This window comes from Aplidium turbinatum, chromosome 14 (assembly GCF_918807975.1).
Source record: "Aplidium turbinatum chromosome 14, kaAplTurb1.1, whole genome shotgun sequence".
Taxonomy (NCBI): domain Eukaryota; kingdom Metazoa; phylum Chordata; class Ascidiacea; order Aplousobranchia; family Polyclinidae; genus Aplidium; species Aplidium turbinatum.
Genome location: NC_137485.1, coordinates 6,423,581 through 6,437,463, shown reverse-complemented (window position 1 = coordinate 6,437,463; position 13,883 = coordinate 6,423,581). Strand labels below are relative to the sequence as shown.

At 38.2% G+C, this 13,883-nt stretch overlaps 2 protein-coding genes across 4 annotated transcripts; both read right to left on the bottom strand.

The window, feature by feature from the left end:
- Positions 1-311: 311 nt before the first annotated feature.
- On the bottom strand, positions 312-9,807 carry LOC145783174 (vacuolar ATPase assembly integral membrane protein vma21-like). 3 transcript variants are annotated; one of them, XM_082594968.1, is made up of 4 exons: positions 6,049-9,807; positions 4,008-4,075; positions 3,512-3,625; positions 1,719-1,926 (listed from the first exon to the last, which is right to left on the bottom strand). In XM_082594968.1, exons 2-4 carry the CDS (start codon positions 4,043-4,045, stop codon positions 1,737-1,739), a joined length of 342 nt encoding a protein of 113 aa, XP_082451094.1. In that variant the 5' UTR covers positions 4,046-4,075; positions 6,049-9,807; the 3' UTR covers positions 1,719-1,736. The 3 variants fall into 3 exon arrangements, with proteins under 3 accessions (XP_082451096.1, XP_082451094.1, XP_082451093.1); XM_082594970.1 differs by lacking the exons at positions 1,719-1,926; positions 6,049-9,807 and adding an exon at positions 312-465 and having other exon boundaries at positions 4,008-4,147; XM_082594967.1 differs by lacking the exon at positions 6,049-9,807 and having other exon boundaries at positions 4,008-4,147.
- A 120-nt stretch (positions 9,808-9,927) lies between these two features.
- LOC145783258 (acetyl-coenzyme A synthetase, cytoplasmic-like) lies at positions 9,928-12,017 on the bottom strand. The gene has a single exon (XM_082595078.1). It carries the CDS (start codon positions 12,015-12,017, stop codon positions 9,990-9,992), a length of 2,028 nt encoding a protein of 675 aa, XP_082451204.1. The 3' UTR covers positions 9,928-9,989.
- Between the last annotated feature and the right edge of the window lie 1,866 nt (positions 12,018-13,883).

Genomic DNA, 13,883 nt, shown 5'->3' with positions numbered 1-13,883 from the left:
AAGCGAAAACATTTTGGAAAACAGTCTGTGGCTAGTAGTGATTATGAGGACACTTTTCATGGCTTGCAATCATGTTTTTCCTAGAAAAAATTTATTGTCTTTCAATGATCTTGCGAGCATATGCGTCACTTTATTGCGAAACAATGTAAAACCCCACATTAAATCTTTTGTTTGCGTCACACTAAGGCGTAAACAATATGTGGCAGTAAATATAATATTTAGACCAAGGGTTCCCCAACCAGCCGAGAACCTCTGGTTTGCACAGCATAGTTAATGAGTTCAATCATCGCATTGTGATACATTAGTTGGTGCTATGCTTGCTTTTTCTTCTTGGGAATGTCTTCTGTGAAAGCTGCATATACAAATAACGCCAAAACGATATGGACCATTACAACAGCGGTAAGAGCCGACGGAATGATGCTATCGTCTTCTGTGTATTCAAAAAATCCTTCATAAAAGTATTTCCTGAAATATATTTGTGCGTTAGCGTCTTTGTGACATCACAATGGCAATATCTAATTATTGTCCTTTGGTCACAGTGGGACGAGGTCCGCCGTGCCACGGGTTCAATGCCATTAATCATTCACAATCGTTACAAAGGATACATTTTCGGTCGGAACGTGTTGTGGCCCATGGTGTGTATGTTGCACAGCTGTTCCTGACTGATTCGTCTGCGACTTAACACTGGCAGTTTCGGACACAGTTCATACAGACGCTTTGCGCCACTGATGTGGATGAAGCTAGATAGAAAGTTGGACAATAGAATAATGTTACATAGGATATTTTAAAATTCCTTGATTAAATCTTTATCCCGGACTGGGAGCTTAATCCTGATAGTATAGACAACTTTTCAGGAAAATTAGGTTCGGGTCAAATTCTGACTGGATTTTCGTCACTGATTTCAAAAGTGGCGTTATTTTTTCATTATGACGTCATCTTGATGTGTCAGCTAGCGGATTTTTGCTATTTTGGCCTTATCACGAATATGGTAAGAGCTAGAGAGTTGGAACTTGCGCCAAAATGACCGGAAGGGAAGATTTCCTATTTTTTGTCAATAAAATATTTTGATATTATTTTTTTTATTTGTTTTTTATTTTGATAAATGGAGTTGGGCTTTTTTGAAAAAACATGTTTCTGCTCATTTTTGAACAAAAAAAAATAGAGAAACACGACAATTTTGCTACAGTGATGCTTTTGTTTCGATTGTTAAGCTGCGCCACCTTGTTTAACAGTTAAGTACAGTGGTAGTAGCTTAACAATAGATTTTGTGACGCTTTTATTTCGATTGCTATGTTATAAACTGCAGATCCTAAAATAAAAATGATGCAATGCTGCATCATTTTTGTTTGGGATATTTTGCACACAAGATGCATAAATTTTGTCTGGCAAGCATTACGAAATACAGTTTTAGTAGTTAATCTAAGAATGATGGTAACCCTTAAGCTTAATATGCAGGTGTAAGGTGTATAGAATAGGTGAGATTATTATTAATAAGATAAACAAATGAAAGAATCAAGATCGTCAGAAAAGTGCATTGTATCAGCTAAGTTGAAATGAAATGTGCTGCCTACCAATGAAGTACTCAAGCACTGCTATTTCAACTGCAGTTTTTTTCAGCAGACAAATACAAAGTTCCGGAATTTAATGAATTAAAATATGATGTAGTAGCAAATGTCACAAATTCATGGATCAAAGCGAGCTTACCAATACTTTCAAAAAGCCGAATTCAAACCAAGCTATTTGATATTGTGAAGAAACTGAGAGCAGCAAAAAGACGAGCAAGTAACAATCAAAAGCAGATAACGGAAAATTGGTTGTCTGAGCTTTTCGACATATCCCCATGCAAATGCAAGAGAAGGGCAAATGTCGCACTGCATTTTCGGAATGGAAAATTTGCGTGTTCGTGTCTTTTTGAGCAACGGGTTTCTGAAAAGGAATTTGAGTTCAGTAACAGAACAATGATATTAACATCCAAGGTAGATGTCACCCATCAGAAATAGCAGCTAGCCGGAAGTGTTGAAGAAACGATGAAGACCAGGAAAAGCAATGAAAAGAACAGAACAGCAAACGACGTTTGAAAATGAAGAAGAGGTAGAAGCGAGAGATGGGGACGAAGATCAACGGTTTAAAGTTAGCTAGTATTAGTACTTGCAACATGCATGTAAAAATCAACGCTGAGGTGATCAATTGTAAATACAATATGCTGGACAACTACCACTGTACTTAATTGTTAAACAATGTGGCGCAGCACAGCAACTTAACAATCGAAATAAAAGCGTCACTGTAGCAAAATTGCCGTGTTTCTCATTTTTTTTTGTCAAAATTGAGAAAAAAACATATTTTTTCAAAATAACTCCTTTTCTGTTGCAGTTAGCATTTCATATTGTATTAATAGGAAATCGTCTCTTCCGGTCATTTTGGCGCATGTTCCAACTCTCTAGCTCTTACCATATTCGTGATAAGGCCAAAATAGCAAAAATCCACTAGCTGACACATCAAGATGACGTCATAATGAAAAATAACGTCGGTTTTGAAATCAGTGACGAAAATCCAGTCAGAATTTGACCCGAACCTAATTTTCCTGAAAAGTCGCCTAAAAGTGGGACACCCTATTGTAGAGGCTTTGAAACACTGACGCAGGGCCTGTCACCGAGATTGACAGAGTGAACTTTCCGATTGTTGAAGTCTTGTTGCCAGGGAATTATTCCATCCATTAGGTGCTGCTGAACAGAGAGCAGTCCTTGACGTGCTGCTGAACAGAGAGCAGTCCTGAACAGAGAGCAACTGCACACCCCCAGAGTCGAACCAGCGCCGCTTGATCTTGAAGCCTCTTCGTTCACGAAGTCACACGCTAACCAACTGAGCTATCGGGGCGGATTCTTTCTTTTCCACTGGATGATTTAACTGGCTAGGTACGTGTATTTGTAATCTTGAGCAGATGAGGTTTATTAACCAACAAGAAGGAAATATTTAAATCAGCTGATTACAGTGATTAAGTGAACGTTTCGCAGTCGGCAACGTGGCCTACCCATTTGAAGGTTATGACTTATGAAGTAGTCATTTCGATGATGTGGGTTCGATTCCCACTCCTGCAATTAAATACTCTTTTTTTTACCAAAGATCAAAGCAACAATCAATGCTGGCCAAGTTCTAGAAAGGTCACAATGACTGCAGTTAGGGAACGTTCAAATATTACGTAACGCCTTCGAGGGGGAGGGGGGGGGTTTATGCAAAGCGTTACGTTAGCGTCACATCGGGGGGGAGGGGGTTCAAGCAAAACGTTACGTAACGCTTTCGAGTACGGAATGGTAGTTTTTTGTGCTGAATTCGTAGTGAAAAAGCGTTACATGGGGGAGGGGGGGTCAAAAATTCGGAAAAAAAGCGTTACGTAATATTTGAACGTTCCCTTAGCTGGTTAACAGGGATAATTGTCCTATGTTAATGCCTACTGGTCGAAACACCCCATCTGCTACAGCGACCTACAGATTACAAATACGCCTGCGGTACTTACTTAGATATAAAATAAGAAGATATAGGAACTGTGACCATGAGGAAAGTATAGAACAGCATTCGAACAACGGTACCTCCGGATACAACCGACCCGCCACAGGAGTTGTGCTGCGCTCTACGAGAAACAATAGGTTAAAATACTTGCATGTAGGGTTGACTTGGGCAAATCATTGCATTGAAAATAAACGGCATGAAACGTGATTTGGTTACTGGAATCTTTACCTTTAGACTCAAAAAATCTCTTTTCGCATTACCGGTAGCCTACCTGTAGTAACAGAACCTTCAAATCACATGTCCAACTCCAGGGTTGCCAGTGTGGAGTTTCCGTTTGTTGTTAAACTTTGAAGTGTTGCTACATGAAAATCAACTTATACACTAGGTGCTGATAATGAAAAACCGGATGCACTCCAGAGCACACCCCTAGACAGGAACCATCCTTTTAGTTTGCAGAGCCCGGTGTTTTACTGACCTGTTTAGCCACTCACTTTTGCACTTACAATTGTGGATGCTGGTTTTCGCCTTTAGTGGAAGACATGTTGCAGACTGCCTCCACTCAACGTTGAGCCTGATCAATCGAACAGTCAATATAAAGACCAGTTGATACCTAAAAAACTTAATAACGGTACCTTATACCTGGATAATACGACACACTTCGGTTACTATTACAGGTTGTCATATAACGTCATGACATAATTTCAATGCCTTTACGCAGCAGATAATGCGATGGCTTGTAACCATGTTATCTTATGTAGACTCCCGGGTTAAGTTGGTTGTTGGAAAACGCTGCTCAGTGGACGTAGTAACTAAAGGAAATGAGGCTAAAAGAAAGGAGCTGGCCACCCTACTCTCGTTAGTACCAAAGACTTAGTATAATGAGAACCTTACCTCATCGCCCAGCGCTTGGAATCACGTATGGGACCACCTTTACAGCTCACTGTCATGTATACGTTGCTCTTTATATTGCAACAGTACCCATTACAGATGTGTACCGTTCCACCATTCACGAGCAACGCAAGCCTCACAACAGGGACGTAGCCACGGTGGGTGGGGAAATCGCCCCCTCCCCAAAAAACGTTTTAATTCAATTGTAATTCATGCTAAATGACGTTTACCCTAACAACAGTTTTTTGTCCCGAAAATGTTACCATGATGAATAAATAAAACGGTTGCTATTTGAAATGACATTTCCGGCATATATATTCTTTAAAGGATAACCATGGTCTACTAAAAAGAGGTACTTCGTATGGGTACAAACCCGTAAAGTTGCATACTCCGTTTGTGCCTTCAAGTTTGAACAAAGAACGGTAAAACTAGCAAATATTAAGCCGTACCGGTATGGTACGGTTACGATAAACGTAATAATAATAAGGAAGATATATCCACCGCTCTGTTCAGTTTTGGAAATCATATTGAAGATAACAGAAGGGCAATTCAAAAATTACGTGAAGAAAATTCAAAATTGAACAAGAAGAATTTGATTATAAGCCACCAACATCTTTTCAGACCAATCAAGAGTTTCAACTGCACCAAACTGGAACACCTTTCATCTAAACCAGGGAATCATTGTTAGGTGCAGTATAAAAACCGAGGGTGGCTTTCGTTCTCATGTTAAAAACTACTTTTCAACGTAATACAATATTGAATAGGAACCATGCAGGGGTATGTGCAATTAAACATTAGTGTGCATACTGCATAGCTCAGATAAGAATGGTCACAACTCAAGTGGTTTTCTTGGAAGTTTGGAACAACAATGTTTGGATTTTACGGCCTTTAGTATTAATGATTAATAGATTTTATAACTTACACCCGGGCAAATAGAAGAAACCGAAAGCCAGAAAGCTGCTGACTGCAATAAATATCGGGAAAAAATGGTAAAGACAATTCTGACAAAAAAGTATTCAAACAATGACATTTTTGATAAAACTGTTCAAACAGTGTGCTCATATGGCTATTATCCTATCTGTTTGCCAGTGCCAAGTATCAGGTGATTCATAAAACAAAGACAAATAATATGTTAGAAACTGCAACATCTCTGTTGTCAAAAACAACTTAATGATGATTAACTATATTCTGATTGTTTCATGGATTGTGACCGAAATCCAAAATTATTTGGCAAGTCGGAGCCAACAACGTTTTGCTCATAAATATGTGGCTCACACTTCGCCTCATCGTCATCGCAAATGTGAAACTCACTGATTTCAACCTTTCAATTGTCAATTTTTTTCAGTTTAATTTTTTACTTTCATTAAAATTCTAATTAAATGAAGTGCATTAAAAAAATAAAATAAACAGCAAAGTTCTCGCTACCGTTTATGCAAAAATGGCAACATCGAAAAAAGACTTTGAAAACTGTATCTTATACGACACAAGTGAGTGAAATAAGGTTTAGAACTTTAGATGAATACGACAATTCGAAGATGAATAAATACATCTTTTGTATAATATTTTTTACTTTAGCAGTACATTTCAAGAGTTGATGCTGATCAAGAACAACAATGCACCATGTCAACAAATCAGACTGCACAAAAATAACTTTACCTTTGACCTGTTCGGATAATTGCTTCAATCACTTTCGTTTCAGCAATCATTCAACATTCTTAGGTGTCCTACATCTAAAACCACAGCACATTAAAAAAAAATCATTATTTGATAGCACACATGGAATGATCTTATTCTAAGTAAGTCAACATCAGAACGAATCACAATGGGCATCGTGCAACAAACGGTATGCAATGAATAGTACGAAACTATCTGCATTGTAAAACTGAATCAAAAGTAAAATTAGTAAAGCACTGAACAAAACGGAATAGTAGTTTTACAAAATCGTATCAAGATTATCTGAAAGTAACTGAGACTCACAAAACGGTACATTGTCAAGTACTTCATGAATAAAATGCAACAATGAACTACCATACATAGCTACAGGATGTTTTTAGAAAAAAAAATAGTTGGAACTTACAGGTTGGAGCAAAGTCATTGGAATGTTTTCAATTTTCAACCATTCACTTCATTATCGTAGTACAGTGCACAGGGCCGGATTTAGTTGATGGGGGGGGCCCAGGGCACTGTTAGATCGGGGGGCCCCCGTGCAAAAATTTTTTTTGTGCCTAAAACACCTCTACATCTACAGTACCATTAATCCAGCACTGTAAAGCATTTTGCACAAACTTTAACGACTGAAAAGAAAAATAACAACACAAAAACACATTTTTTACCACATAGGGGGCCCTTCAAAAGTCGGGGGGCCCAGGGCACCTGCACCCTCTGCCCCACCCCCCCTAAATCCGGCCTGACAGTGCATGCACGTAAGCCAAAATGCAGTATAAAATTATATAATGTGAAGCAGCTGGTTGTACAAAATTGTAATTATATGCATAACGATGTTGCAGTGAAATTCAACTACCACTGAAATCTGCATAAAACTATCTGAATGGAGAATGCTGTCGAAGTTGGGGAGAATCCCAGACAGCAAATCAATAGTTTTTTACATTGATTTAACGTCTGCAGACATTGAGGTAATAGAAAAATAGACTGATTTGCTGCCTGGGATGATAACTGGAACTGTGAATAACGGGGTGTTACCCATGATGAAAATGAGGAGATATTTGATCAAAACAATAAGGTAACACCAGTAGATCACAGACATTCTTTCACCATGAGGGCTACAAAAGGATGTAATCGAAGGTTTGCGTCTCAATCATTTTGTATGAAAGCTCTTTAGTGATATACGAGATTGTCTTTATAAAATATATAGGCCCCAGAAAGTATGGTTAAATTAATGTCATAAGCATCACCATCACAAGCAAGTTAAATTTCACATCCATGTTAACGTTTCATCATTTAAAAGAAAAGAAATATCGTAGACCTTTCATGTAAATATATATCATAGCGGCCGATAACTGAACTTAATAAATCTTGATTTTAAAACGTCAGCTTGATTTTTATCATACAGTAATTTAGATGTTCTAATATAATTAAAAAAAACTTTCTAACACATCCTGTTGCCTGCAACCTCCAGCAAGTTAATTAAGAGAAGTAAACCCTAGAATTTTTCTTGCAAGTTTTAAAACAAAAACTGGTATTATCTGACGTCAGTAGCACCTAATCCACAAAACTTTACACTACAGTAGCATAACCATCAAAAATGTATTGTAAAATGGCGGAATGGCCCGTTTCGGTGAGTCCGATCCCTTAACGGGGATTTTTTTAATTTTTTTTTAAATTATTGGGTACCGTAGCCTAATTATCATTGCCGTTTTAGGGATAGGGGTTAGAGGTTAGGAACTCACCGAATCGGACTCACCGAATAGTAGCAGACCGGTAAAATGGCAACACAAACAAAATTCGTTGATCACACAAAGCACTACTTGTAGGCACATGCACGCAGGCTCATACATTGTGACGTCAGGGCAATTTAGATGCTTTTCCAAGTAAATTTTATTTTCTGGGTGCTTGGTAGTTATACATTTTATTACTATAATATTTTCATGTATATCTTTTAAACAACATTTACGTTCAAATCTATTGTCATAGACTTTCTGTGAAACAGCAAAAAAGTTTTGATGCATAAAATTTACACCATGAATGGTATGGTACTTAAATCACCCAGCGCCACAGTGAGAGCATCCATGTGTGCATACCAACAAGTCCAGGCCCCAAATTACATCCCTGATTAAAATGCATACAGGATATTGGTAAAACGGCTACACAATCTACATGACTACGGTACTACAATATGTACTGATTATTGTGGCTTCACTTTGACAGATACAACTACATATGAACATAAATTCATAATTGAACTTGCCTGTGCTACAATAGATAAAAATTTACAAATTAACAACTCTCATAGATAAAATTTTAGTAACTTTCACCTGTTTTCCTAATGTAGTGACAAATGACGCAAGTGGAAATTGAAAAAAGCTATTAGAAAACTTGTCTTGTTACCACAGTTGCTGGTATGGAAATGTAGAAGCTAGAACTAATTTCGCAACAATACCGTACTGGAATAAAAAAAATTTAAAGCGATTGAAATGTAATTTAGGTTGTAAATTTAGACATGAACAGATTGATTACATGCAAGCTTGAATTTGACTGGAGGCTGATGTATTACACATGATAACAGTCGGAATCACTAGTACTGTATAAGTTTATAGATTGAGTAGTTAGTTAATATAGCTTTTTTGTGTGATTTTGAGTTACTTTTGTGTGATTGTTACAATACAAATAATCTACTAGATTTTGGCACTTATGCTGGAAATCCAAATACCATTAGGCAACACTGGTAACAGGGAAAGATTACTTTGTAATTGCTTCCAGGAAAACATTTGAAGTGTTGCTTTGATTTAAGGTTGAGTGATCATACTTTGGCAACATAGATTCTCAAAACTATCATTTGAAAGAGATACGATGCACATTTAGCTAGAAGTTCTAAATCAAAATTACATTGGCCTCCCACTCCCGTCATTATTACATGTTTGCACGTGGGTAAGGCCTGTATATATCGGTCGCTATGACACATACAGGATCTACTGGAGGCTAATGTCACCAACTTAGTGTCATTACCACCACCAAAATAGCAGCTGCATTTTAACTTTTAACTCCTAATAAAAAGGTTAGGTGGCTGTGCAAGTTAAAAATATTAACTTCCAAACACTGTTTTAGCGTTGCATATTTTAAACCTTTGGTTTTGCTACCTTTTTCTTTTGTTGGTGCCAAATTCGTGTGTTTACTTTATTGTTGTTTTCATTTTCGCGCCAGCAATGAAAAATAAAATTGAATATGGCATCAAAGGGGTGTTTACTAGTAGTAATAAATGCCTTTTCCACTAAAATATCCAATAACACATGCTTTCGCGAACAAACTGAAATCATAAGCCAGTGTTTACCTGGGGATACTAGAATCGACTTTGAGAGTGACATGGCAATATAACCACAAGCCCACCATCAACATTAAAACAACATGCACTGCCGTGATCAGATGTTAAAGTTAGTCAGGGGATGCTAGACTGTCCAGTGTCCAAATCAACTTATAGGGGTGCCAAACTTAAAAAACGTTAATAATACAGTACGCCCATAAGTAATTTTAAGGCAAAATCATCTAATGGCATAGAAATTGCAAACAATCTTGAACTAATTTATGTTATTATTAACCAGCACGCACAAATATTAGAGTACAATAACTCTGAACATATTCAACACTGCAAAATCTCTTATCAACTCAAGTAGGTAGTATATTAATAGGAAAACAAGACAAAAACTGCTAAACTATGCTAACGAAATACTGTACAACAACTATGATATGGAAAACAGGAATGGCAAAATAGAAACTTTATTATGATGTATTGTATTTTTGTTCAGGTTTTGCCGTATTATTCAATGTGTTTCAAAGGAGACTTATATCATTGCATATTGAAGAAAAAACTTGATTAACTCACATGTTTGACACGAAAAACTATTTATTTGTTGCAACCACAGTTTTCATTTCTCTGGCCTGTTTGCAAAGAGCACATCAACAACAGTTTCATCTGCCATCGTCGACACATCACCAAGGTCTCTATTTCCTACAGCTATGTTTCTCAAAACACGACGCATAATTTTTCCTGATCGTGTTTTTGGGAGGCCTGGAGCATTCTGCACAACATCTGGGCAACTAAAAGCTCCAATGCTGTGGCGAACTTTATTTTTCAATTCATCAGCAATTTTTTTAGAGAATTCAACTCCAATGATCATGGTTACAAAGCAATGAATGCACTCGCCTTTGATAGGATCGGGCTTTCCAACAACAGCTGCTTCGGCGACAGATGGATGTTCAATCAAACTAGATTCCACTTCAGCAGTACTGAGCAAATGGCCGGAAACATTTATCATATCATCAATTCTTCCAGTGATCCAAAGATAGCCATCTTCATCTCTGCGACACCCGTCACCAGGAACATAATACCCAGGAAATTTCTTAAAGTATGTGGTTTCAAATCGCTGATGATCACCATAGATGGTTCGCATCATACCAGGCCAAGGTTTTTTGAAAACGAGATATCCTTCACCAGGACCTTCAATTTCCTTTCCCTCTTCTGACAATATTGCTGGCACCACTCCAAAAAATGGAAATGTTGCAGCGCCAGGCTTCATCGGTGTGCAACCAGGTAGTGGTGTTATTACATGACCACCAGTTTCAGTTTGCCAAAATGTGTCCACAATACTACAAACTCCATTTCCAATCACGTCCCGATACCAAAACCATGCTTCTGGATTAATAGGCTCACCAACAGTGCCCAAAACTTTCAAAGATGAACGTGTAAAAGCTTTCACAGGTGCCTCACCATGCTTCATCAAAGCCCGGATTGCAGTTGGAGCAGTGTAAAACTTTGACACACCATATTTATCGACTATGGCCCAATATCGACTTGGATCAGGAAAAAATGGCAAACCTTCAAAAAGAACCGAAGTAGCACAGTTCAACAATGGGCCATATGTGATATAAGTGTGTCCAGTAATCCAACCGATATCTGCTGTACAAAAGTATACATCGCCAGGGTGATAATCAAATGAGTACTTGTGCGTAGTGGCAGCATAAAGCATATAGCCAGTAACATGATGAAGAATTCCTTTAGGTTTTCCGGTTGACCCGCTTGTATACAATATAAACATTGAGTCTTCACTATCCATCCATTCCGGTTCACATGTTGTTGAGGCATTGGACATCAGTTCATGCCACCACATATCAACTCCAGAATTCCATGTCAACTTTACAGACTTACCAGGACGTTTAGCGGGTCTTTCTGTAATGTCAGTGCAGAAACTTTTACCAGTAACATGTTCAACAACAATGCACTTCGTAACTTTATGATTAGATTTTTCACAGATTTCCAAAGCTTCATCAGCAATTTCTTTCAAGTTGATTAATTTCAATCCCCGAAATGATCCATCTGCTGTTACCAGTACATCGCACTCTGCATCCAGAATACGATTGCTCAGTGATTCTGCAGAAAATCCACCAAAGACTATAGAATGTATCGCACCAATGCGAGCACATGCTAACATTGAGACAACAAGCTCAAGAATCATTGGCATATAAATAGCAACTTTATCACCTTTCTTGACACCAAGTGATTTTAGAACATTGGAAAATTTACACACATCATCCAACAGCTCTTTATAGGTAACTTTTGTACAATCCAGTGGGTCATTGCCTTCCCAGTAAAATGCTATTACATTGCCATTACCATCACTGACATTGCGATCCAAACAATTGTAACAAATATTTGTAACAGCCCCTTTCATACATTTCACATACACATCACCTTTTCGAACGTCAAAGTTGTAGTCAAAAAAATTACCATCAGTCGGTGGCTGTTTGAAATAAAACCTTTGAGCTACCTTTCCCCAGAAGCTTTCTGGATTTTCTATACTTTCTTTATACATTGCTTTGTATTCTTCCATGGATGAGCAATGAGACACAGCTGTAACTTCTTCACAGGGAACATACACAGATGAATTTGAATTCATTTTTGGAAAGCTAAGGTGCTTAATAAACTGAAATTATTTAAAAGAGAACCTAAAAAGTAATAATTATATATGTGGGATGTGTTTTATGTATAATAGTGTTGTATTCTTCATTAACAGGCAATGTTCTCAATGCTTTGCAATGTACGCACTTGAATAAAACAATCGTTATTTTTGTGCAAAGAGTTTGTCTAAAATTTAAATGCTGGAACAAAATTTGCATTTTTTTCTGAAACATCTGTTTTGAATTAATCAAGAGATAGATAGATTATGTACCGAAATAAAATTTTGTCACTAAACTTTTCATTAAAATGTCCTTTGACTTCACTAATGGTCAAAAAGGATGCGTAGTGTGATAAACTAATCAAAAAATAAAATAAAGAATACAGCAAAATTTGCTAATTCAGGTCTATTAATTTTGAGTTTGAATTGAAAGAACTTGAATTTGCCAATTTAGTGTGGTAGGCTAGGCTACTCTCTACTTTTTTTTTTATCCGTAAGTTACCTGTATTATAGTTTTGGGAGAGAGTTTGCTTTTTTATACCAAAGACAGGCAAGACACAACAATACCACAGGGTTGAGCATTACAACAGTACAGTCAACCCTCGATTTAACGGACAAATGCGGACCAGCAGCAGTCCGTTGCTGGAAAAAGTCCGTTAATCGAAAATACCGTACTCCCACTACTGTACAGTGTACAGTCAAGTACTCTGCTATAGCGTAGACCATCTGTCACCGCAAATTCTAGCTTTTGCTTGGAAAACACGCCTACGATAAAACACTACAGTACTTTGATGGAGAGATGTATTACGCGTACCAAACATGTTTATACTGCGCAGATGCTCACGCTTAATAAACCAAATACTGTACAGTACAACACAGTAGCAGTTTAAAGACACGTGAAATGCGTTCCTTGTTGGTATTTTGTATAGCCTGCGCGACTACAGTACACAAGTACATTTACAGTACACAACTTAAATGTAGATTAATCTGAGTCAGAGATGATCATCAACTCATCATGTCCATCCTCCTGAACATCAACCTCAGGGATGGCGGGACGATGACTGCAGCATGGGGCATCATTGTTCAGATTTTCAGGGGCAGGTGGGATGCGTAAGAGAAATGGAGACGACACAGATGGGTTGGCTGGAGCACCATGTTGAACAGAGCGGCTAGGGGCAAAGAAGCTGTTGATTTTTGTCTGGCGACCCCCCATATGCTGTTCTTTGATGATGTGCTCCCTGATCATCCTGAGCTTCCCATATTGGTGCGCCATCTCAGGTAGTTGGCTGTAGGCGGAGTAATCAATGAGAGCATCGATATAGCTCCGTAGAGTTGACAACTTCACCTTGGGGACTTCAATCGCCTCTTCCTCGTCACTGCTTTCCTCTTCTCCACCATCCACCACAGATGCCACTATGTCGGCCTCAGACATGAACTGATACCCTGGGTCCAGATCTAATTCGTCCAGCCAGTCTGTTATATCATCGATGGAGGTGGATACCTCCCCACCACGCTGCAACATTTGGAGAAAATCTCCTGCCTCTATTCCTTCAAAGTTGGCCTCTGAATCTTTGTCCTCTAAGATTTTCTTCCATGAATTTGCGAGGACAGACACCTTAATGTCTTGCCACGCTGCTGCAAAGTTATAAATGGCTGAACAAATATTGTAATTTTTTATGTTGCTTAAGGTCCGCTGGCCCCTGGTGTCGACCTCAGCATCTGTTTCGTCCTCTACAATGACCAGGACCTCATCCAAGTAACGTCGGATGTAGCGCCTCTTCAAGGCGCTAATAATCCCCTGGTCCATTGGCTGTATAACCGATGTTGTATTAGGGGGCAGATAAAGGACCCTTATCTTGCCGTCAG

Bases quoted from the DNA above. Each gene is read 5' to 3' on its own strand.
- LOC145783174 (XM_082594968.1), bottom strand. From the start codon at position 4,045: ATGTCTTCCACTAAAGGCGAAAACCAGCATCCACAATT. The intron at 3,626-4,007 runs GTAAGTGCAAAA...TGTTTCTCGTAG, and splicing joins GAAAACCAGCATCCACAATT to AGCGCAGCACAACTCCTGTG. The intron at 1,927-3,511 runs GTAAGTACCGCA...ATTCCTTTTCAG, and splicing joins TCTTCTTATTTTATATCTAA to AAACCCGTTGCTCAAAAAGA.
- LOC145783258 (XM_082595078.1), bottom strand. From the start codon at position 12,017: ATGAATTCAAATTCATCTGTGTATGTTCCCTGTGAAGAAGTTACAGCT.